Genomic DNA, 23,878 nt, shown 5'->3' on the forward strand with positions numbered 1-23,878 from the left:
AAAAAGTGCCATTCATTAAAAAAAAAATGAGCTATTAAAAGAAGACCTGAATTAAAGATTTTTTTAAAAAATCGATCTCTGTTGTGGGTCCAACTTTTTTTAGGTGGAATTGAAGACAAGTTATGTTTCTTAATTGTAGGAATGTACCCACCAATCTGGTACTTTTACCATCCCACAATCCATCAGTTAATTGCAATGCAAAATGCAGGGACTGGGTTGCAGCTCTTTAAAAAAATCAGGCTGTTCAGTTGCACCAAACCAAGACCGAAGTGCACAGAAGGGTTTTTTTGTTTTGTTTTGTTAAGGAATACAAAAGCAGAGTTTTTACAGCAATATTTGTTTAGTTGGATCACTTCCCTACTCGGGCCTAAACATGATCTAAGAAGTGGTGAGCATACTCAGTTGCCAGTGAATATGTCCAAGTCACAATGGATGTTGAGGTTTTTATTACGGTTAGAACTCCCAAAAGTACAAATAGACAAGAAATCACGTACAGATGTCAGTTCTATTTTCAGAACACTTTAATTGTGCTGGTACTTTAATTGCATTGTAATAGTGTTTTTATTGCATGAATTTGTATACATTTTTAAATAGTTAAAGCTGATCCATGCTGTGAAATCCAATTAATGCACGTATAAATGTAGCAGAATTAATGTAAAGAACCATTCCTCCACCTCTGTCATTACCAGGAACTTTTGAAATTGTCTTTACTTCCACTGCAGCTACTCAGAAAAATTAATAGGCCATGCTGGAAGCAGAGTTTTCTCTAGCATGTGTCAATAGTATCCACATAAAATTAATTTCAAAGGCTACACGAAGATGGTTCCTGGTCATGCATGCCAGTAAAGTGGTTCTTTTGTTGACCCCTGCTAGACAGGGACATTTATGATGTTATAAACTTAGCTGCTTCACTTTTCAATGTGGTATTTTGAAATGTCTCCATTACTGTCATGTCTAGGTGCAACTGTATGTAGTATAGTTTGCTAGAGTATCCTGAGTTAAAGGTGAAACTAGCTTTCCCCTCACAAATCTTCTTTTCTTACCCCCACAAATACCACCCAAAATGTAATTGGCATGTTCTTATGCCACTGATAAGGGAAGAGTAAGAGCAGGGCGAGTAAGATGCTTGTCGTTTTTTGGCAGATGAGACTTGAAAAAAATCAAGTGTAATTAATCTGTTGGGAATTCTTTCTATACCCTTTGACTTGTCTTATCTCAATTGTGTGGTATAGAAATACCATCTTTTAATCTGCTGGGCTTAATAAGAACTGGTGACTTTGAATAACGTTGAATGGTTTGATAGGAGATTATTAAAGTTATTAACTTCTATTTATACATGTTAGGAACCTTGCATGCTGCTTGCTCATAATTTTCTCTTTCAAATTTTGTTGGGACTGAAACCTACATACATACCAAAAGAAACAGCTAGTCCCTTGTCCCTGATCTCCATTAAATAGCCCAAGTGGGAGTCCGTGAACAGGTCTTTATATTAGTACTGCCAAGAAGGAAAGTGAGAGAGATGCTGGAAATCTGACCAAAGCAATGCAGTTTGCTTCTATAGGATATTCAGAAAAGTCAAGTAACAAGAAGAGTTGATGTTGGTGCTTTTAAGATTAATTTTAAAAAAGGATTGTATGGAAGGATTAGGGTAGCTACCATGCAGTTAAAATATTTGATGTCAGACAGAGGACATATTTGGACTGAAGATATAATGTTGTAAATCTTCAAAACTATAGAAAATTATGTAGAGAGGGAGTTAGTCATCAGAGTGCAAGAGAGATAGGCTAATTGCCAGAGATAGGCCCGTTGGATGCTGCAATATACTGTGAGGCATTCAAATGTTTGTAAGAGCCACAAGTAGCTGCATGTGTTTCCATATCAGCATGATGTGCTTTTCTGGTATCGAGTTCACATCCTCTGCATTACTGAGACATGTGATGAGAGAGGAACTGTATGCATATTCTTAGCTTTTTGATTTGTGTTTCACCTTCCTGCTGCCTCCCCAGCTGCTGGACCAGAAACCATAACATGAACTATTGGCTGATCATCAGACTGCCCATTCTAATCGCCATTGGGGTGAGTGATCAGGAGCAGATGCAGGGATTCAGCATACCTGGAATGAGATCAGTGCTGGAGGGATATGCTTGCTAACAAAGCTCTGCTCTTCACATCTAACAATGGGGAGAAAACTACAAAGGGAGTCTGGGGAACAACACTAACAGATTGCATGGTGGATGAGTTAATAGGCAATACAGAATGGGAGAGTCAGTATGAAAGATGTAGTGGTGATGCCCATTGGCTACTGTCGTATAGGAAAACTGGGGAGTTCCTGGTCCCACTTGAGCTTAGGAACATGATTGTGCAAAACCGATTCTGTTTCTGGCAAGGAAACACCCAAATGATGTTATGCTACTTTAATCTGGCCGCCTGCTGCAAGTACTGTCACGCTGAGCTTGTGAAATATACATTAGAAAATCATTAGACTCGTATTCAGTGTTCCTCATTAACTTGAACTGGTATAAATATAGAGGGGGGCTTCAACGTACCCCAGCATAGTGGCATTAAATTCTTCAGCAAGAGGGACTTTTCTGCAAAAACTACAGTGACTTTTCAGGCTCTACTACCCTGCTACATCTGTGAGTCTTTAAAGTGCCACCAGACTCCTTGTTGTTTTTGCTGAAAAAAACGAACACAGCTATCTCCCTGGAAAGTGACTTTTCTGTCAGCACAAAATACCCCTCCATTCCCATCTCCCCTCTCTCACCCAAACACAGGCAGTTATGGTTATGATGTTAAGTATGTTGCTGATGATTTTCTTACAATTGTTATTGCCAAAGATGGGTTTTTGTTTGTTTTTTGTGATGCTCGGTAGGTATCTCAGTCAAGTTCCCTGGCTTTCCATGGCATGGGCTAAGTGATGCATCCCAGAACATTCTTCTCCTCGTGTCCCAAGGAAAAGAGGGGGGGATTTTGTAGCAGCTTCACCAGTTCATTCCCTTTTACCCTGAGCATCAGCTAATGCACTATTCTCCAAGCAGACTAGCTGACTTAGTCTACCCTTCCAGCTCCACCAGTTCTCTGGGTACAAGCTGGACTCTTGCTGTAACTCCCCAACCAATGCTGCCTGAGTCCATGGAACAGAGCAGGGAACATTCAGTAATCCAATTAACTCACTCCTTTGAGGAAAGCTAGAGAGCAAAAAGCAGCTGCAGGTAGGTCTTGGCAGGGAAGTAGAAAACCCAGTGCCAGGCACGTGGCTACAGCAAAATGACAAATTCCATGCTATGCCAGAAAAATGCTCGATTTTGAAGACCACGGGGCACAGAGTCTCAACAGGACAGTTTATACCACTTAGAACTCCTGATTCCAGCAGTCTGCAGCCTCACACAGCATCGTTTTTTTTATTTATGCTCAGTTTACATATTAGAGATGAACTATCCGATTGATTCTGGGGCATGATTCTGGAGCAAGAGCTGAATCCCACTTCTGTAGCTGCAGCACTGTGGAATATATGGCTCTATCTATAGAGACCTTGGCACATGCAATGTATATTCTTCCATATGTCTTATCTTGCACATACACTTCCTGACGATAATGTCAGCTGCTTCTTTCTTTTCTCCAGGTGAATTTCCTGATATTTATCAGAGTTATATGCATCATCATTTCCAAGCTACAATCAAACCTGATGTGCAAAACTGACACAAAATGCAGGTAAGTTATTTGGTGAGCTGGAATATTCTGTGCTTTCTGAAAAAGGACACATGAGCATGAGTTGACTGCATAGGAGATTAAAGATTTCAGGTACTGTGTAGGTAGGAGGCATTGCACATCATTATGGTAGTCTACAACTGACCACCACTGGTAGGTGCAGATCTTATGGGAAATCTGCTCTATCAGTGCCTTTATTGTACCCACTCCATGAATAAACCGAGGTCTTGGTCTTCTGGGGCTGTCAATATAGAATTAGGCAATTATTTTTAAGAAATATAGACAGAGAAAATCTCTGAGGTCCATGTTTCCATCATTGCTCTTACTTCCTCTCTCCACTAGTCGCTGTGCCTTCTTATTGTGACCTTTGTGTCCTCAGTTTTCTGAGCATATTTCTGACTTTTTGGCTGGTATAGTATATGAGGCTTACTGCATGAATATATTTTACCTTCCAAACTTCTTTGCACACGGACTATTTGTGGCTCACCTGGACGGCTATTTATCCCATCAACATTCATGGGCATATTCTTCATCCCTTGGTTTCTGTGTCTTTGGGGCTTTAAGATCCTTCCCCCCAGATTAATGCGGGGAGGCCCATAAACTTGTCCCACTGATGATATGCATATCATGACACTGAATTAGTGCATGACAGTTTAGGTCATTCCTTGTGACCTACTGTTGTCATGTTTTGCTGGAATATTATGTTTTGATGCAGCATGATGACATATATTGAGGGGCTCAGAACAAATATGGGACATAGCCTCTCACTAATCTAGATTTGCCTTGCAATGTCCCATACACCTTATTTGTAAGATCCCTCAACTCCACTTAGAGGGGACTCTCCAAATGTTGTGCGTGGCTACATCTAGGACCAAGAGAACATTAAAGACCTTGTCATTTCTAATCACATCTTGTTCTCTGTGCTACAGTGGACTAAGGATGTTAAAATGCAATTATTTGGCTAATCGTATTGTCGATGCAATTTGTATTGACTATACAGTTGGTCAATAAGCGCTGCTATGCAGAGCCACAGCGGAGGTAGCTCCGGAGCCACCCATGCTGCTGCTCTGCATTTTAAATGTAGTAAGAGCTGCTGGGTTCTTACTACATTTAAAATGTGGAGGTGCAGCGATCAGCGCAAGGCAGGACTGCTCAGTCCCAGCTCACGCTGAGCCCAGCAGCCCAGTTGCAGAGGACATTCTTGACACCGTGAACAGGCGCTGATGCTGGACCAGCCCCTGTTCACGGTGGCCAACCCTGACTGCCTCAAACAGGGGATGGTGCTGAAGCAGTCTTTGTTCACGGGGGCCACCATGGCCACCACAAACAAAGACTGCTCCAGCACCATCTGCTGTCTGTGGCAGCCAGCGCTGGCTACGACAGGAGGCTGCTTTGTTCTTTATAGCTGTTGGTGGTTTAAATACACCAAGCTAGGTGCTCCATATTTCCCACAAGAGTTTCCCTCCTCCGTTTGTGAGATCGCGTAGCTGAGTTAGAGCCATGTTGGGACTCCCATCTGAACCCATTAGTACCACTGATAGTCAGCCAGAAGGGCTGTCCACAGCCACACTAGGTGCCTCTCTCTTTCCCCCATGGGAATCCCCAGAGAAAGCTGAGCCTCTGCCATATGAGGAAGCAGAGCTCTAATTGCAAGGCAAGTGGGGGCTGCTAAAAGATTTCCTTTTTAAACACCCAACATGCACCCCAATCAGCTATTCCATGGAATCCTCTGCTTAGGTCCACTGGAGAGCCTGCCTCTCCCACTGGCCTTTAAGTGCACAGCGACATAGACAGCTGTTTGGGTTCTCCAGCCTTCTCTGCCTATATACCACTGTTAACAGACAACATCCAGGGTACCAGGTTAGAAAGCAGGCTGCATTGGAACCTACATTCAATAGACTTTGAGAGCCCATTGGCGCCTCTGCTTCTTGTTTGCTGGAGGAAAAAGCTGGAGCTTTTTTTTAGTCTTCAAATTACAACTTCTTGTGAGATGCTGATAACATGTGTGCAAGCTCTCTAGCCCCAGGCAGCCTAGGAACTAACTCCCATCTTAGGGTTCAAGACATCTTTCATTACCAGATTGGGTTGTTCATTGCCTTTCCATCCCTATCAGTGTTAAGAACCATTGCTTCTGGCTATTATCTTTGAAATTGGCTATTATCTTTGAAAAGTCGTGGAGATTGGGAGAAATACCGGATGATTGGAAAAAGGCAAATGTAGTGCCCATCTTCAAAATAGGGAAGAAGGATGATCCAGGGAACTATAGGCCGGTCAGTCTTACCTCAGTTCCTGAAAAAATCATGGAAGGGATCCTTAAGGAATCCATTTTGAGGCACTTGGATGAGAGGAAAGTGATTAGGAATAGTCAGCATGGATTCACAAAGGACAAGTCGTGCCTGACCAATCTGATTAGCTTCTATGATGAGGTAACTGGCTCGGTGGACATGGGAAAGTCAGTGGATGTTATATACCTTGACTTTAGCAAGGCTTTTGATACGGTCTCCCACAATATTCTTGCCAGCAAGTTAAGGAAATGTGGATTGGATAAATGGATGGTAAGATGGATAGAAAGATGGCTAGAAGGCACGGCCCAGCGCGTAGTGATCAACGGCTCGATGTCAGGTTGGCTGTCGGTTTCTAGCGGAGTGCCCCAAGGTTCGGTTCTAGGACCGGTTTTGTTCAATATCTTTATTAATGATCTGGGTGAGGGGATGGATTGCACCCTCAGCAAGTTTGTGGATGACACTAAGCTGGGGGGAGAGGTAGATACGCTTAAGGGCAGAGATAGGGTCCAGAGTGACTTAGACAAATTGGAGGATTGGGCCACAAGAAATCTGATGAGGTTCAACAAGGACAAGTGTAGAGTCCTGCACTTGGGACGGAAGAATCCCAAGCATAGTTACAACCTGGGGACCAACCAGTTAAGTAGTAGTTCTACAGAAAAGGACCTGGGGGTTACAGTGGATGAGAAGCTGGATATGAGTCAACAGTGTGCCCTTGTGGACGAGAAGGCTAATGGCATATTAGGTTGCATTAAGAGGAGCATTGCCAGCAGATCCAGAGATGTCATTATTCCCCTTTATTTGGCTTTGGTGAGGCCGCATCTGGAGTATTGTGTCCAGTTCTGGGCCCCCCACTACAAAAAGGATGTGGACGCATTGGAGAGGGTCCAGCGGAGGGCAACCAAAATGATTAGGGGGCTGGAGCATATGACTTATGAGGAGAGGCTGAGGGACTTGGGTCTGTTTAGTCTGCAGAAGCGAAGAGTGAGGGGGGATTTGATAGCAGCCTTCAACTTCCTGAAGGGAGGTTCCAAAGAGGATGGTGAAAGGCTGTTCTCAGTAGTGACAGATGGCAGAATAAGGAGCAATGGTCTCAAATTGTGGTGGGAGAGGTCCAGGTTGGATATTAGGAAAAACTATTTCACTAGGAGGGCGGTAAAGCACTGGAATGGGTTACCTAGGGAAGTAGTGGAGTCTCCATCCCTAGAGGTGTTTAGTCTCGGCTTGACAAAGCCCTGGCCAGGTTGATTTAGTTGGACTTGGTCCTGCCTAGAGCAGGGGGCTGGACTTGATGACCTTCTGAGGTCTCTTCCAGTTCTATGATTCTATGATTCCTGTGTGTTAATAATAACCCACTGTTCTTCCACTGGGAGATGTTTTCCTTAGGTTTTTCCCTCATGACGCAGTTGTAGCCTTTGGACCTTGCCTTGTAAATACCAGCAATTATTCCCTTTTTCTTCAAATTCATGTCTCTCATTTTGCAAAGCTCAGTGACTAACAGGTTAGATTAGCAAGAGTGCTTTGAAGATGTAATGTGCTATGTAAGTGCTAAGAAATACTAAATAATCCTTTGGCCTTTGCTGGTGCTTTCAGTCTAGTAATATCAAAGCACTGTATTGTCAGCACTCCTCTTTTTATAATAATCTGCATGTCTTTAGTGCCTTTGAGCTAAGTCTCAATGTGCTTTACAAACATTATTGAATTAACCCTCACAATCCCATATGTCATGTGGAAACATTATCTCCATTCTGTAGATGGGGAAACTGAGGCACACTGTGTGTGTAGCGGGGGGGGGGGAGGGGGGGCAAACTTTCCTGAGACTATCTATTGACTCTGCATTAGAAACAGAACTGAGGAGTCCTGACTCCCAGATTTCTATGCTACATCAATAGCCACTATACTGTGCTATGGCTTCCCTTTCTTCATTGCTTTAGGTTGGCTAAGTCTACACTGACTCTGATCCCGCTGCTGGGAACCCATGAGGTCATTTTTGCCTTTGTTACCGATGAGCATGCCAGAGGAATGCTACGCATTGTGAAGCTCTTTTGTGAACTCTCCTTCACCTCCTTCCAGGTAACACCCAGGAAACACACATTCAGCTCAGGGAATATGTTACATGCTGCAGGAGGCCAGATTGCCTTTCAGGGAAGGTTCGCTATACTTATCTAATTCAGCTCTGGATGTAAGAAGGTTATGAGCCTCAGAGAAGCAGGGTAGCCAGAGGGCCAGAGTCCCATTTCTGGTATGCCACACGCTCTCCGCAGTGTCCAGTAGTGACCTCGCCCTTGTATCTGTATGTTAATTTGTTTTATATTCGATACCTAAAACCAGGAAATTGTCCATGGTCTCCCGGGAAAGTGTAATGGAGTCATCCAGGGTGAAGTATATGCCTGCTATGATGCCTTTTTGGAGATGTGACCTTTGAAAGGCACAACTGTAGGCCTATTCTGGTACATGGAGGTAACTAAGCCATATGGATGGAAAGGATGTGAGTAATACTGTAGTGAGTCCTTTTCGTCTGTCTCGTGTGATCACTTGGTAGGAATTTCCCTGTGTGGTGCTGGGTGGGAAACCATGATTTTTCTAAACTTCCTGCCACCTACAGCCTACATTTCAGTGCCCACGTGAATTGCTGATATGTGGATTGCTGATATATAGCCTGTGGTCAGTGAAAGGGGACAGTTTTAAGAAGCAAGGATTGGGGGAACCTTAGAAATGTGCTTGTCCTGTGGGAGCGGTTTGGGGCCATCCAGATTTTTCTCAGCAGAAAGGAATGAGCACTCATAGGCTTTTCTGTTTCTTGCTCTAACTATGGAGTGTTCCCTTTCAGAATGAGAGAGTCTCCTCCCCCTGCAGGTTTCACTAGCAAAACTTGGAACGTATCGGGGCTGTTTTTCTGACTACTGTTCTGTTGTCTGGTTGGATTTCAGGGACTGATGGTGGCAATTCTCTACTGCTTCATCAACAATGAGGTAAGAAGCACCAAAGCAGTTCCATCTTGCAATATTAGCCTCCATTGCAGAAAAAAGAAATAAAAAATGGGCGTGAACTATTAATTGTATCAGTTCAGGTGTGTTCAAAGGCTCCTGCATAAACTAATGGTCCACTAGAGAAAATTAGAGGGTGATTTCTCATTACACACACCATGGGGAAAAAATTAGGCTGCATAACTCTGAGGTAGTAGTTGTGGGCAGTGTCTTGCGAGTTTCCTTGATGCAACCTTATTATAGATTCATAGATGCCAAAGGCAAAAGGGACCATTGTGATCATCTAGTATGAACTCCCGTATAGGCATAAGCCACGGAACTGCCCCTAAAACAATTCTAGTGCAGATCTTTTAGAAAAACATCCACTTTTGATTTAAAAATTGTCAGTGATGGAGAATCCACCACAACTCCTGGTAAATTGTTTCAGCGGTTAATTTCAGTGACTGTTAAAAATGTATGCCTTATTTCCTGTCTGAATTTGTCTAGCTTCAGCTGCCAGCCATTTGATTGTGTAATACTTCTTCTTTGAAGAGTGTCCCTGTGGGTGCTCCACCGTAGGTCTTTGGGGAGCAGCAGTGTGCCTAGTCAGAGATTTTTGGTAGCAGTGCCCTCCAATAGGCTGCGCACATGAGGCAGACAGCACTCGTGGTGCCAGTACCACACATGCGCAGCAACCGTTCCTTCAGTTCCTTCTCTGCCGCCACCATCGTCAGTCAGAACCATAGTTGCTCTCCAGTTTTTTTCTAAAGTACTTTGAAATTTTGAAATTTTCCTTGTTAATCTTATAGTGTTAGTGGTAGTGTTACAGTTCTTTCTGTAAACTTTAATAGTTAAAGTTTTTTTCTTCTCATGCCTTAAAAAAAACAAAAAAGCCCTCTTTTTTTCTCCTGTTCTATGGCAGCCTTTTTCGGCTTGGCAGACTTAGCCTGCAGGAGAGGACTGGCAGTAAGTCTATCTCCATCTTGGACGGCCATTTCTAGTGTGTGCGCTGTTTGAGTCAGGCACACACTACCACAACAGTGCCAGGACTGCAAGCAGTTAACAGTTCACACGTGAAAGGCACAAGAGATTCAACTGAAACTTCTCTCATTCGAGAATATGATGAGACCTGCCTCATACCCAGAGCACTCCTTTCCCCTGTGCCAGCTGCTCCCTCTGGCCATGTCTGCCAGCTCTACCTCAAGAGACTTTTCCTCCAAGCAATCTAGGCAGAGAGCTCATTCCTCATGGAAAGATGAATCTCCCTCAGAAAAATGGGGGCAAGCACCCAAAGTTCCCCCTGCTCTGTCCCCTGCTAGGGCTCTGGACAGTAAAGTTCCGGGATCATCTAGCACTAATGCTTTCCGGGGGCCCAAGGACCTAACAAAGTTGAGTACCAAGACACCAGGAAAAGCTACATCTAAATCGGCGCCCCCAGCACCATCGGCACACACATCAGTGCCAACGAAAGCTAAGACCAAGCCATCTTCAGTGAGGCACCGCCAGCATCGAAGAAGCCTAAACCGCACATGACACCATCGGCACCTTGGCCACCCCCGGCCCAAAGAGGCATATAAGCATATGGCACCAATGGTTCCCCAGTCAGTACCATCGGCACCGCAGATAGCAGTGATAGTTCTGTGTCCGTTGCCATCAGACTGGTCCCATTCACCACCATAAAGGAGCTCAGGGTATTGTCAGCACCCACAACTCCTGTGTTTGGCACTGTGATGGGGCAGACAAGCCCCGCACTCCCATAGTCAATCGGCCACAAGGAGAGGACTCGGAAGGCTGGCAGCGGCATAGAGACACCGACGCGGGTGTCTCATGTTGTGGTCGTTCTCTATCCTTCAGGGCCTCTGGCCGGGACCCGGTGGAGAGGGAGGGCCCAGGTCCTCCTACCCGTATTGTGACGCGGGATGGGACTATCGGACCATGGGGAACTTTGGGCCTGCATGACCGGGTGGTGGGATAGTGTACAGAGCGTATAGGATGAATTCGGGTTACAAAGGGCCCGGGTCCCCTCCAACAGGAGGAGCCGGGCTACAGAAAAGGGGGCATTTGCATCCCCCCAAAGGGGATGGGCGCACTACAGGCACCAACGGCACACCTGCATCTGGCAGCTTTCTACACTCAGCTACGCCAGGCTTGGCACTACCATTGTCTAGCGATGAGGACAAGGAGGCCTTGGTTAGTACCCATAGCCCAAGGCATTCATCCCCAAAGCAACCCCAATTACTACAATTACTACATGGTAACGTTGGCAAAATACACAGACCATATCTTTGAACAGCTTGCACTCTTTATTGACAGCTTATCTGACAATAAAAGAGCAAATCACAGCCAACATAAACGAGGGTATGCTGCTTTCCCATACGGCCCTACAAGTGGCCCTCGACACATCCAATACAGCATCACGATCAATTGAGACAGCTATTGTGATGAGAAGGCTTCACTTGTCAGGTTTTCCCCATGAGGTATAGGCTACACTAGAGGATCTCCCTTTCCAAGGATCAAAGTTGTTCGCAGACACCACAGATGCGTCCCTCCACTCACTTAAAGACTCCAGGGCGATGCCATCTTGGCATACAAACAGAAGTCAAACAGAAACAGAACAGATAATTCAATCAAAGATACAAATCTTCACCCTTCAATCAAGCTCAGAGGCATTCTGACAATAGGAGGAGGCACTGACAAACTAGACAAAGACAGGCCTCTGATCAACCTGCTACATCTCAGCCATCAACCTCGAGGCAAATGTTTTGAAGATCAGGTCGAGAGTCCGATAATGCCCCCTCATCTAGAGCAGCCTCAAACCCATCTGCTATTCCATCACCACCTACTACCCTTCTACCACCACCGGTCTTCTATCACGACTAACAAGTGGGTGTTACGCGTCATGAAAGGTGGATATTGCATTCCTTTTTCCACTATCCTTTCTTCCCACTCATCCTCCCCATCCCTTTTCAGGGACCCATCTCCCAAGAGCATAGTACTCCAAGAGATTGAGCACCTTCTCCACCTAGTGGCCATAGAATCCTTATTCCAGCAATACAACGGCAGGTGGTTTTACTCCCATTATTTCCTCACAACAGAGATATCGGGAGGGTGGAGACCAATTCTCGATCTCAGAAGGCTCAATCAACACATATGATCTCAACACTTAAAGATGGTCACTCTAGCTATGATAATGCCAGCCTTAAATGAAGGGGATTGCTTATCGACTCTCGACTTCCAGGATGCTTACTTCCATGTATCCATCCACCCAGCACATCGGAAATACCTAAGATTTGCACTCGGCAAGGCACATTTCCAATACACAGTGTTACCCTTGGGACTCTCCACAGCCCCAAGGGTCTTCTCAAAGATGATCGCTGTGGTGGCTGCGCACTTCCACAAACAAGGGGTATCCATATTTCCCTATCTCAATGATTGCCTGATAAGAGCAACCACAAGGCAAAAGGCCCACAAAGCGATCTCCTTAGCCATGTGTCTGTTCCAGACTCTTGGCTACAAATAAATCTTTCCAAATGCAAAGTCCAACCAGCTCAGACTATAGAATTAATTGGGGCGTACCTCGACTGCGTCCAGGCAATAGCTTCCCTTCCCCAACAGAGATCTAATCTATCAAGGACCTTATCAAATTGCTCCAAACCAACCCACAAGTCCCAGCCAGAGCTTGCCTCCCATTACTAGGCAGCAACCACATTACACATGATACCGATTCAGCAGCGGCTAAGAATGGTATACAGATCTCATTATAATAGTATCAACAAACTGATTTCAATTCCAAACAAAATCAAACAATCACTGAACTTGTGGGCGGATCCAAAAAACATGTATGCTGGGGTTCCCTTCCATAGAAGTAACCCAGTGATGACAACGGACACCTCTCTTCTGGGGTGGGAGCCATACTCCAGTCCTCTCAAAGTCCAGACCTGATGGGATCCTCATGAACATTCCCTGCACATCAACATATTAGAACTCAGAGCGGTACGCTACTCATACCAGCACTTCCTACACCTGATACGGGGCAACACCATACAGATTTTTACAGACAATCAAGCCACAATGTATTACATAAACAGGCAGGGTGGAGCCAGATCTCACTGGCTATGCAGAGAGGCACTTCACCTATGGTCCTGGTGCATAGATCAAAATGTCCACAAATAAGCCTCTTACCTCTCAGGCAAGGACAGTCTTATGGCAGACACCCTCAGCAGGAAGTTCAACTCCAGCCATGAATGGGAGATGGATGACAACATATTACATATGATCTACAAATGCTTCCCCATGATGGACTTGTTTGCAACCAATGCCAACAGGAAGTGTCCACAGTATTGTTCACATATGCGCATTGGGCTACATTCCCTGGGGGATGCCTTTCTAATACCTTGGAACACACCCCTTCTATATGCAGTTCCTCTGATCCTGCTTCTTCACCAGGTGGTCAACAAGACAAGAGCAAATGCAGTGTCAGTAAAACGTATCACTCCATCATGGCTACGACAGACCTGGTATACTTACCTGCTCCACATGTCCACAAGACCTCCATGGCATCTCCTGCTAGTTCCCTATCTTCTAACACGGCAAGATGGTCAAATCTGGCATCCATCCATCCAAATCCTTCATCTCCAGGCATGGTTCTTCAGTGGCTCTCCTCAGAAGAAGCAACGTTTACAGATCAAGTCAAACAAATCTTAATAAGAAGTCGCAAAGTAACAACAAGAAAGTCTTACCTCGCCAAGTGGTGTAGATTATCCCTCTGGACAGGTCAGAGATCCGCAGATCCATCAACAACCCCACTATCCAATATATTAGAATACTTTTTAACACTCAGGTCTTTTGTTTAGTTCATTGAAAGTACACCTCATGACCATATCAGCCTTTCACCAAACCATCGAAAACAAATCGGTATTCACCCACCCAATAACTAAGCGCTTTCTAAAAGGCATTCAAAACACGTTCCTACCTGTTAGAATACCAGTTCCAACCTGGGACCTTAATCTGGTACTTCATGCTCTCACCCATGCACCATTCAAGCCTATGGCTACATGGTCTATGCTGCACTTCTCAATGAAGGTGGCTCTGCTCATTGCTCTTACATCAGCTAGAAGGGTGAGGGAAATTGGGGCACTAACGGTCAACCCACCATTCACAACAATTCATAAGGATAAGGTGGTTCTGCAACCATACCCAAAGTTCTTACCAAAGATACCTACCTCCTTTCATTGCAGTAAGCCTGTGGTGTTACCTATCTTCTTCCCAAAGCCTCAGGCCACCGCTGAAGAAGCTAAATGACACACGCGTGATGTGCGCCGCGCGATTGCCTTCTATTTGGAAAGGACAAGGATAATTCGTAAAACAGACAGACTTTTCATCTCCACTGCTGAAAGATCCCTGGGCATGCAAATCTCTACTCAGAGACTATCCAGATGGATTGTGGACTGTATCCGCCTGGTTTACACCAGCTTAAACCAGGAGCCTCCACTTCAATTGCGAGCACACTCCACGAGGGACATGGCAACCTCTACAGCTTACCTTAGCAGCATCCCTCTCTCAGATGTTTGCAGAGCTGCTACTTTGTCTTCCATGCATACCTTCGCCAGACACTGCCCTCGACACTTACCTGAAACAGGGCACTAAATTCAGACATTGGGATCTGACCAAGGTCCTACACAGCATTTAGCCGAAGCACCCACCTTCCCATTACGGGTACCACTCTATAGTCACCTAAGGTGGAGCATCCACAGAGGCTCTCCTCGAGAAAGAGAAGTTTACTCACCTTGTGCAGTAATGGAGGTTCTTCAAGATGGTTGTCCCTCTGGGATCTCCACCACCCACCCTTCCTATCCTCTGCTTCGGATATATTGATTTCTCCTTCTGGGGCACAGAAGGAACTGAAGGGACGGTTGGCTACACACACATGGTAGCAGCACTGCACATACCATCTGTCTGGCATGCACAGCCTACCTGAGGGCACTGCTACTGTAAATCTCCGACTAGGTGCACAGCAGTGCCTCAAAGTCCTAAGATGGAGCACCCACAGGGACAATCATCTCAAAGAATCTCCGTTACTGCACAGGGTGAGTAACCTTTTCTTTTTGCTAGACTGAAGAGCCCATTATTAAATATTTGTTTCCCATGTAGGTACTTAAAGACTGTAATCAAGTCACCCTTTAACATTCTCTTTGTTAAGCTACATAGATTGAGTTCCTTGAATCTGTCACTGAATCTGTTTTCTAGTTCAATAATTCCTGTGGCAATTCTCTGAATTTATCAATATCATTCTTGAATTATGGACACCAGAACTGTATGCAGTATTCCAGCAGTGGTTGCATAGTCTGTTTATGCATTCAAGGATCATATTAGCCCTTTTGGTCATAGTGTCACACTGGGGAACTCATGGTCAGTTGATTATCCACCATGACCCCCAAATCCTTTTCAGAGTCACTGCTTCCCTGGATAGTCTCCCTTCCTGTAAGTATGGTCTATATTCTTTGTTCCTAGATCCATAGTTTTACATTTAGCAATGTTAAAATGCATATTGTTTGCTTGCACCCAGCTTATCCAGCAATCCAGACTGCTTTGTATCAGTGACCTCTCTTCTTTATTTGCAGCTTTTACAATTTTTGTGACAGCTGCAAACTTTAGCAGTGATAATTTTGTTTTCTTCAATGTTACTAAGGCTACGTCTTCACTGCACATGTATTTCAAAATAAGCAATTTCGGAAGATATCTTATCTTCCAAAATAGCTTATTTCAAAATAGAGCATCTGCATACCAAAAGCACATCAAAACAGTGCTTAGCTGTTTTGAAATAGAGCATCCACACTGATTAGACGCTAACTCGCAGTTAAGGCCACCCGGAATCACTTCAGGCAGGGCATCAGATCAGCACTCACTTTGTGTGGCTGCTGCTTGAGGCTACCTGAGGCTTTTGCTTAAAGAGACCCCCTGTACAGCAGTGTCTCAGGCTTTGTCTTTGCCTACCTCCTCGAGAACAGCAAAGCCTTTTCCTCTGCCTGCTGTGGTTGCCCTTGTGGACACCTCAGCTTGGTAGACATGGAGCCGGAGCTGCCTCTGGGCAGTCTATGGCTATTGCAGTGTGTGCTGCAATTCATGCAGCAGTTTCTGCAGGCCGCAGCCCAGTCCCTGCAGGAACCCAACCCCCAGCTCCTCTGGGAGACCCTCCTTGGATCTCTGTGGGTACGGCTCATGCAGCTGGATCCCGCCCTCCCCTGCACACCACTGCCTCTGTTTTCTGGATACCAGTGCAGACTGGTGGGACCGGCTTGTCGTGGAGAAGAGGGGCGACCAGCAATGGCTCCAGAACTTCAGGATGAGGAAGAACACATTCCTGGAGCTCTGTGAGTGGCTCGCCCCTGCCCTCAGGTGACGGGACACTCACGAGACCCACGATCCCCCTACAGAAGCATGTCATCATCGCCTTCTGCAAGCTCACCACGCCGGACAGTTACCGATCCATGGGGAACCAGTTTGGCATGAGGAGATTGACCATCAGGGCCCTGGTCACACAGGTATGGCACTCTCAGACTACTGTCCCAGGAGGGAGGAGGGGAGGACTGCAGGAATGGGGTTCCCTAGGGAAGTGGAGGGTGGGGGTGCAAGCCCCCTTCCTGGGAGGTTTCTTCAGTCCTGCTCTCACAAAGCCCTGCCATGGGATGTGGTGAGTGGGGGGTTGCTCCTGGTGTGTGGGGGAGGGAGGGCTGGGGGACCTCCCAAGGGCCCTGGCAACCCTGTGAATCTGTTTGTCTCCTTCTACAGATGGTGAGGGTCATCCGCCTTGGTGATGTGGACGCCATCATCGCTGGCTTTGCTGACATGGGCTTCCCCAACTGCAGGGGGGCTATTGATGACACCCACCTATTCATCCAGGCTCCTGACCACTGGGCATCTTTACATTGACCGCAAGGAGTACTTTTCAATGGTCCTGCAGGCTGTCACGGACCACTGGGGCCAGTTCACCGACGTCTATGTTGGGTGGTTGGGGAAGGCACACGACACACACGTCTTTAGGAACTCTAGCGGGTTCCAAAAACTGCATGCCGGAACTTTTTTCCCCGACTGCCCCGTCAGGGTCAGGGACGTGGACATGCCCATCTGCATGGTGGGGGATGTGGCCTACACTCTCTTGCCTTGGTTCATGAAGCCCTATACTGGCCACCTCAACCTCTCTCAGGAATGCTACAGTGCCAGGCCCAGCAGGCCTGCATGGTGGTGGAGGGTGCCTTTGGCTGTTTGAAGGCTCCTTTCAGATGCCTCACCTGGCTGGGCATCGGGGAGCACAACATTCCACACATGGTGGCTGCGTGTTGTGTCCTGCACAACGTGTGTGAGGAGAAGGGGGAAACGATTCTGCCAGGGTGGGGGCAGAGACTGACTACATCAGCAGGGCCTTTGAACAGCCGCATACGGCTGCCATCTGGCAGGTACAACCGGGGGGCCGTGCACATCTGGGAAGCTCTGACGGAGAGTTTCTTTCAGGGAGACCAGTGACACTCTCCTCTGGGTCTCCCCACTAGGGGCCTGTGCATCTCCCCTCTCTGCCTTTCCTCCCTCACTCCTCCCTTCCCCCTTTCTGTTGAGACAATAAACAAACATTTTGTTTTGGAAAAAATACAGTTTCTGTTTCTTTTTATTTCTCTCTCCCCAGTCAAAGGACTTGCTGTGTAGATGCTCGCATAGTTATTTCGGAATAATGACCATTATTCCAGAATACCTTTGCTGTGTAGATGTACCCAAAGGTGCCACAGGACTACTACATTGTACATCGACACTTACTTTTATCAGTCATACTTCAATCTCATTAAAAAATTAAGTTTGACATCTTTTTTCCATAACCCCATGTTGACTGGTATTATTTTTATTACTGTCCCTAAAGTTTTTATTAATAGAGTCTCAAATCATTCATTAATTTTTTCCTAATATATTTATTTAAGAAGGATGGTTTTAGTAATGCTGGCCATGTATTTCTCTTTGTGTCCCTTCTCTTACTGATTTTCCACAATTCCTAGCTTCTGGTTTATTATTTGTTACTATAAACGTCCCCTTTCTTCCAATTGTTATCTTATACAATTATATTTTTTAAAAACCTTGTTAACCTGCTAGAACTCAGTTCCTGAAATTTGTTTGATACCTTTGAAGATTATAGCTGATCCTATCTGTTTGCCTTAAGCAGCGCCTCTGCTTTATTTTGAGGAATTTGGAACCAGAACTATTGTCTTTTGGTTCCATAAACTGAGTTCAGGTGTAGTTGGTAGCTCAGAGAAAAACTCTTTTAACTAACCCCTCTTGTCAGCTTCTTATCCTTTCTGTGGCCCAGCCACTGGAGAACCACACGACTCATTCAGCGCAAAAATTAGCCCATTGCAGAGGACATGGGAAGCGAATTTCATGCATGCTAAGCTTCCACATGTGGATGAGCCATATTCTGGTCCCATGCTTCAATTTAAGATATGACAGTTAACTGATTTATGATTATACTAGGTACAACTGTTTAGTTTATGCAGATAGATTTTTATGCTTAACTGCATAACATAATCAAAGGTACCGTGTAATGTCCTTCAATACCAGCTGTACCGCTGTTTGGAAGGACGCTGTCATGGTATTTGTCATCACTGGCATTTTTTTTCTTTAAGTCACTATTGTCAAGAACGTATTGAAAGATCAAAACTTAGATGAATGTTTCTATTAAATGTATCTTTTATTGCTGCAATTCCTTAGCCTGCTGAAGTTTTAATTCTGGCTAAATAGTTGCTATTTCTTTGCCTTGTGGAATGAATATGTTAAAAAGGGCCAAATTCATCCAAGATGTAACACCACTTAAATCAGTGGAATTACACAGGGATGAATATAGCCTCAGATATTTGTGTTTGCACTTGTAATACATGGAAAGAAAGTTAGCTCCTTGTCTAACATAACTACTTTGCTCGGGGCATGGAAAATCCATATCCCTGAGTGATGCAGACCAAACTCCCTGTGCAGACAATGCTAGGTCAGTGGGCTTCTCACATCAACATAGCAGTACTTGCACCAGGGGAGAAGATCTCCTGTTGCTGCTGGCAACATCTTCATTAAATGCTACAGTGGCTCTGTAAGGCTAGAAAAAGACCTTGGACACTCTATGTTTTCACTAGAAAAAATGTATTCATTGCTGACAATGAGCATGTGCAGTAGTTACTGCTGCATCGGTGTAAAAACCAACTGCAAGTGTGGATGGGGCCAGACCACATTTAAGAGTTCTAGAAGCTGAGCACTGTTTGGAGCAAGGTAAAATAGATTTATGCTTGCTGGTGCCTGCTGGGTATCTAAACAGGTTTATTTATAAAAGTAAGAGTAAGTGCCATCATTATTTTACTTATGAAATATCACTGTGATGGATAAGGTAATTAGGGAAACTATTTGAAGCAATAATAAAGGGGCCTTAAAACCTTGCTACTATCCTTCAATAATGTGATACATTATATTTTTTCCAGTTCCAAAAGGAGATTATTTCAAGACTTGATTATTTCTATGATTAAACGCCTTTATTTCCTTCTTTGCTCATGTTAGGTTCAGACAGAATTTCAGAAAAGCTGGGAACGCTGGAGACTGGAACACTTTTATGTCCAGAGAGATAGCAGTATGAAGCCACTGAAATGTCCTGCCAGCAGCCTAAGTAGTGGAGGCACAGTGGGCAGCAGTCTCTATGCTGCCACTTGCCAAGCCACATTCAGCTAGAAATTCTACAGATGACGACAGAGATGAGCCAGATTACCCCAAATGAACTGTAGGAGGCACCTGAAGACCCGTGAAAACCCAGGCAAGCAGCTTAAAAGTGGGTGCTGGACCCAGAGACTTAACCTTCTGTTGATCATTGCTGCAGGCAGCCGGACAACGTTTTCTAAGGAAAGCAGTCTGCTAATTTAATCTACACATCAGAAGATAAATTGAGCATGTCTAAAGTAAGTTTAAAGAGTTTCTTCCTATTAATACACAAGGCCTCCAGGTGTCCAAAACTTAAGCAGTGCATTGATCCAGTCACAATCATAGGGTCAATGGCTTATTACTGTAAATGGGCCCGCTGAAATCCACTGATTAAATTAAAAGAATACAGAACATGACTATTGACAATAAACCACATTTGTACTTGTACTGGGAAAGGTGAGGCTGATATCTTTCTAAACATAGTGAATATTAGTGGAGTTTGAGCATATTTCTTTGTGGTGCAGTTACTGGACCACAACAGTTCAATGGCAAGAGCATCCCAAATCAAGGGTGGAGTTGTGCTTAACTGTTTAATGTGAACAGGCAAATACGGGACACCCATAAAGCCTACAGCTGGAAACAGTAATGTGCATGCTCTTAATTTTTTTTAACTCTTCATTTGAAGAAGTATGTTCTGTATGTACAAGGGGTCTATCTTCCTGTTAATGAGGTGTGTGTACTTTGTGTTAACATTGACTGTGATAGTATAATACCTGAACCTTGAGCTTTTACATAGCCCTCTGCACTGTTGGGTGGCTGTACAAAGAGTAATATGGATGGAAGAAATGAGTCACACCTCAGAATATTGACGATGGATATTGTTTTGTGAACAGTATGCTCTGTTTCATAGGTATACAAACATGCAAAAGTTAAACTGTAGCCATTACACATTTTGCCAAATTTTCTTCACTTAGAAACAGAATTCTTGGAGTTCTCTGTTGTATTCTCTTAGGGTACATCTCCACTAGCCCCCTAGTTCGATCTAGGGAGGCTAATGAGGGCAACCGAAATTGCAAATGAAGTGCAGGATTTAAATATCCCATGCTTCATTAGCATGTTCCCGGCCGGTCACCATTTTAGAAATTGACTAGTCCAAAGTAACTGCCCGCGTCTACACGTGGCAATGAAATGGGATTCCGAATTAAAGCCCTACATCGAATTAACTGTTAGTCCTCCTGGTATTTAAATCCTGCGCTTCATTTGCAATTTCGGTCGCCCTCATTAGCCTCCCTAGATTGAACCAGGAGGCTAGTGTAGACATACCCTTAGTTGCCTTGTCTCTTGCCTTATTTCCTTTTGGCATGATGTAGCTTCAAGGTTCTTTATTCATGATGCTACAAACTAAATGGAAACAATGAGTAGTCCTGTGGCACCTTAGAGACCAACAAATATATAGAATCATGAGCTTTCATGGTCAGCTTCTTAGTATTTTTGGTCACTAAATTTTCAGCTCTGAGGACAACTCCCTGCTGGACTTTCTCTTCAGTGCTGGAGCTATTTAAATTTATGCTCTTAATGAGCTTTTAGAATGTCACCACTTATAATGTTGCAAGATGAACAGAAATATTCATGTACACTCAAGGCTTTCTAAAAACAAGTGAATCCAATCCAGAGGCCCAATCAAGGTGCTAACTGCCTTCAGCTTTTGAAGTCTACAGAAGTTGAGGGTGCTTAGTGTTGTGAAGGGCAGAGCTTACATGAGAACAGTAAGAGAAGCTTAAAACCCCTCATTCCAGTTACTTGGGCCAGATCTAAACTACACACTAACTTCAGTGTAACTACTTTGCTCAAGGGGTTGACTAATCCACACCCCTGAGCAATGTAGTTTTAACAGTCTTAACCCCCCTCACCCTCCCACCATGTAGATAGTGCTATGTCAGCAACACAGCTTCTCCTGCTCATATAACTACTGCCTCTAGTGGAGATGGCATAGTTAAGTTGATGGGAGAGCTATCTCCCTTTGGTTTACAGCATTGGTCCCCAATATGGTGTCTACGGGCGCCATGGCACCCGCGGGGGCATTTCTGTGCGCCCGCTAAGTGCTTGGGGCTGGCCATGCTCCAGAAGTGTGGCGCATGCGCGGAGTCGGCCCCGGGTGCATGGGGAGCACCAGCCCCGGGAGCACGACAAATTGGCCACCCGGGCCCCGGGTGCGCTGCTATGGGGGGTGCCTGACCCAGGAGCGCGGCGAATTGGCTGCCTATGCCCCGGGTGCGTGGCACATGGGGAGCGCCCGCCCCAGGCACACAGCAAATTGGCTGCCCCGGCCCCCGGGCGTGTGGCTATGGGGAGTGCCAGCCCCGGGAGCACGGCTAATTGGCCGCCCGCGCCCCGGGTGCGCGGCACATGGGAAGTGTCGGCCCCGGGAGCACAGGGAATTGGCTGCCCCGGGCGCCGGACCCACGAGCGCAGCAAATTGGCCACTCGCGCCCCGGGTGCACAGCACATGGGAAGTTCCAGCCCCGGGAGCACAGCGAATTGGCCGTCCCGGCCGCACGGCTATGGGGGTGCCAGCCCCAGGAGCACGGTGAATTGGCCACCCCAGCCCCCGGGCGCGCGGTTATGGGGGGGTGCCGGACCCAGGAGCACAGTGAATTGGCCACCCGCACCTTGTGTGCGCGGCACATGGGAAGTGCCGGCCCTGGGAACACAGCGAATTGGCCGCCCCGGGCGCGCGGCTATGGGGGGTGCCGGCCCCAGGAGCACGGCGAATTGGCCACTTTGGCCCCCGGGTGCGCGGCTATGGGGGGTGCCGGCCCCAGGAGCACGGCGAATTGGCCACTTTGGCCCCCGGGTGCGCGGCTATGGGGGGTGCCGGCCCCAGGAGCGCGGCGAATTGGCCGCCCCGGCCCCCGGGTGCGCGGCTATGGGGGGGTGCCAGCTTTAGGCGCACGGCTATGGAGGGGTGCTGGCCCTGGGCAAGCAGCCCGGCAGGACGCTGGCTCCAGGCTTGCTGCAAATAGGTGGCCCTGCCCAAGGCCACACGGCGCATAGGGTTGCTGGCCCCAGGCACGTGGCTCATGGGGGTGTGGCATATGCGTGGCCCCGCGCCGGGTTCGCGAGTGTCCCTGCCCTCTGGCGCCTGGCAGGTGAACGGCCACGCCCCCTGGCACCTGGCAGCTTCAAATGGTTGGGGACCACTGGTTTTCAGTCTTCAGCGGAAGCACTACAACTGAGTTGATGAAAGTCTGTAGCATAGACCTGCCCTTAGTGAAAGGACTTACTCCTGTTATCCTCATTCAGGCAAATTGCCTAGTGAAATCTGATAACTTTATGGCTGTGTCTACACTGGCACCCTTTTCCGGAAAAGGGATGCTAATGAGACACTTCGGAATTGCAAATTCCGCAGGGGATTTAAATATCCCCCGCGGTATTTGCATGAACATGGCTGCCGCTTTTTTCCGGCTTGGGGTTTTGCCGGAGAAAAGCGCCAGTCTAGACGGGATCTTGCGGAAAATAAGCCCTTTTCCAGAAGATCCCTTATTCCTACTTTCAAGGGAATAAGGGATCTTCCGGAAAAGGGCTTAATTTCCGCAAGATCCCGTCTAGACTGGCGCTTTTCTCCGGCAAAACCCCGAGCCGGAAAAAAGCGGCAGCCATGTTCATGCAAATGCCGCGGGGGATACTTAAATCCCCTGCGAAATTTGCAATTCCGAAGTGTCTCATTAGCATCCCTTTTACGGAAAAGGGTGCCAGTGTAGACACAGCCCAGATGTATCAGGACCAAAGGATCAGGCCTACTGTTTATGAGATTCAAATAGTCCTTCAGGCAAAAGTACTACTTCTTCCCCTACATTACACTTTCTTTAGTAATTCTCTGTCTCTTTGGTTGGGAATAAACTTTGGTTTAAGACCAAAACTTTGACTCCTGATTATCTTAGAGGCCTGCCTCTCTTCTCATGTTTCTTGCCAGTAGAGCCTATCTCAGAGGCAGCAAGGGGGAGGAGGAGAAGCCGGTGCTTGGGGGAGTCGGCTTAAAAGCTGGTTCATTGCACCACTGTCTCCATGGTGGGGGGAACAGGGAGGCAGAGGCGCAGTGGCGCCTAGCTTATACTACATTTAAACTGCAGAGCCGCAGTGGGGGTAGCAAGCATCCCCCGCCATTGACTAATTGATGGAAATTCCATTGTCTGCTTGATTGGCTGATTATCC

The 23,878-nt window shown here is 46.2% G+C and overlaps 1 protein-coding gene and 1 long non-coding RNA gene across 2 annotated transcripts in view; one reads left to right on the forward strand and one right to left on the reverse strand.

The window, feature by feature from the left end:
• Window positions 1-19,699, forward strand: part of GLP1R (glucagon like peptide 1 receptor) — a 130,719-nt gene extending 111,020 nt beyond the window's left edge. Inside the window, exons 9-13 of the mRNA XM_075925080.2 lie at window positions 2,007-2,076; window positions 3,623-3,711; window positions 7,925-8,063; window positions 8,921-8,962; window positions 19,532-19,699. Of these exons, the coding sequence (XP_075781195.1) occupies window positions 2,007-2,076; window positions 3,623-3,711; window positions 7,925-8,063; window positions 8,921-8,962; window positions 19,532-19,699 (508 nt within the window). The remainder of the gene's footprint in view (window positions 1-2,006; window positions 2,077-3,622; window positions 3,712-7,924; window positions 8,064-8,920; window positions 8,963-19,531) is intronic.
• LOC149525158 (uncharacterized) lies at window positions 504-23,062 on the reverse strand. The gene is made up of 2 exons (XR_016349248.1): window positions 22,840-23,062; window positions 504-22,808 (listed from the first exon to the last, which is right to left on the reverse strand). It is a non-coding gene; the product is annotated as an uncharacterized LOC149525158 (long non-coding RNA).
• Between the last annotated feature and the right edge of the window lie 816 nt (window positions 23,063-23,878).

Source organism: Pelodiscus sinensis, chromosome 3, assembly GCF_052426305.1.
Source record: "Pelodiscus sinensis isolate ZL-2025 chromosome 3, ASM5242630v1, whole genome shotgun sequence".
Classification (NCBI taxonomy): Eukaryota; Metazoa; Chordata; order Testudines; family Trionychidae; genus Pelodiscus; species Pelodiscus sinensis.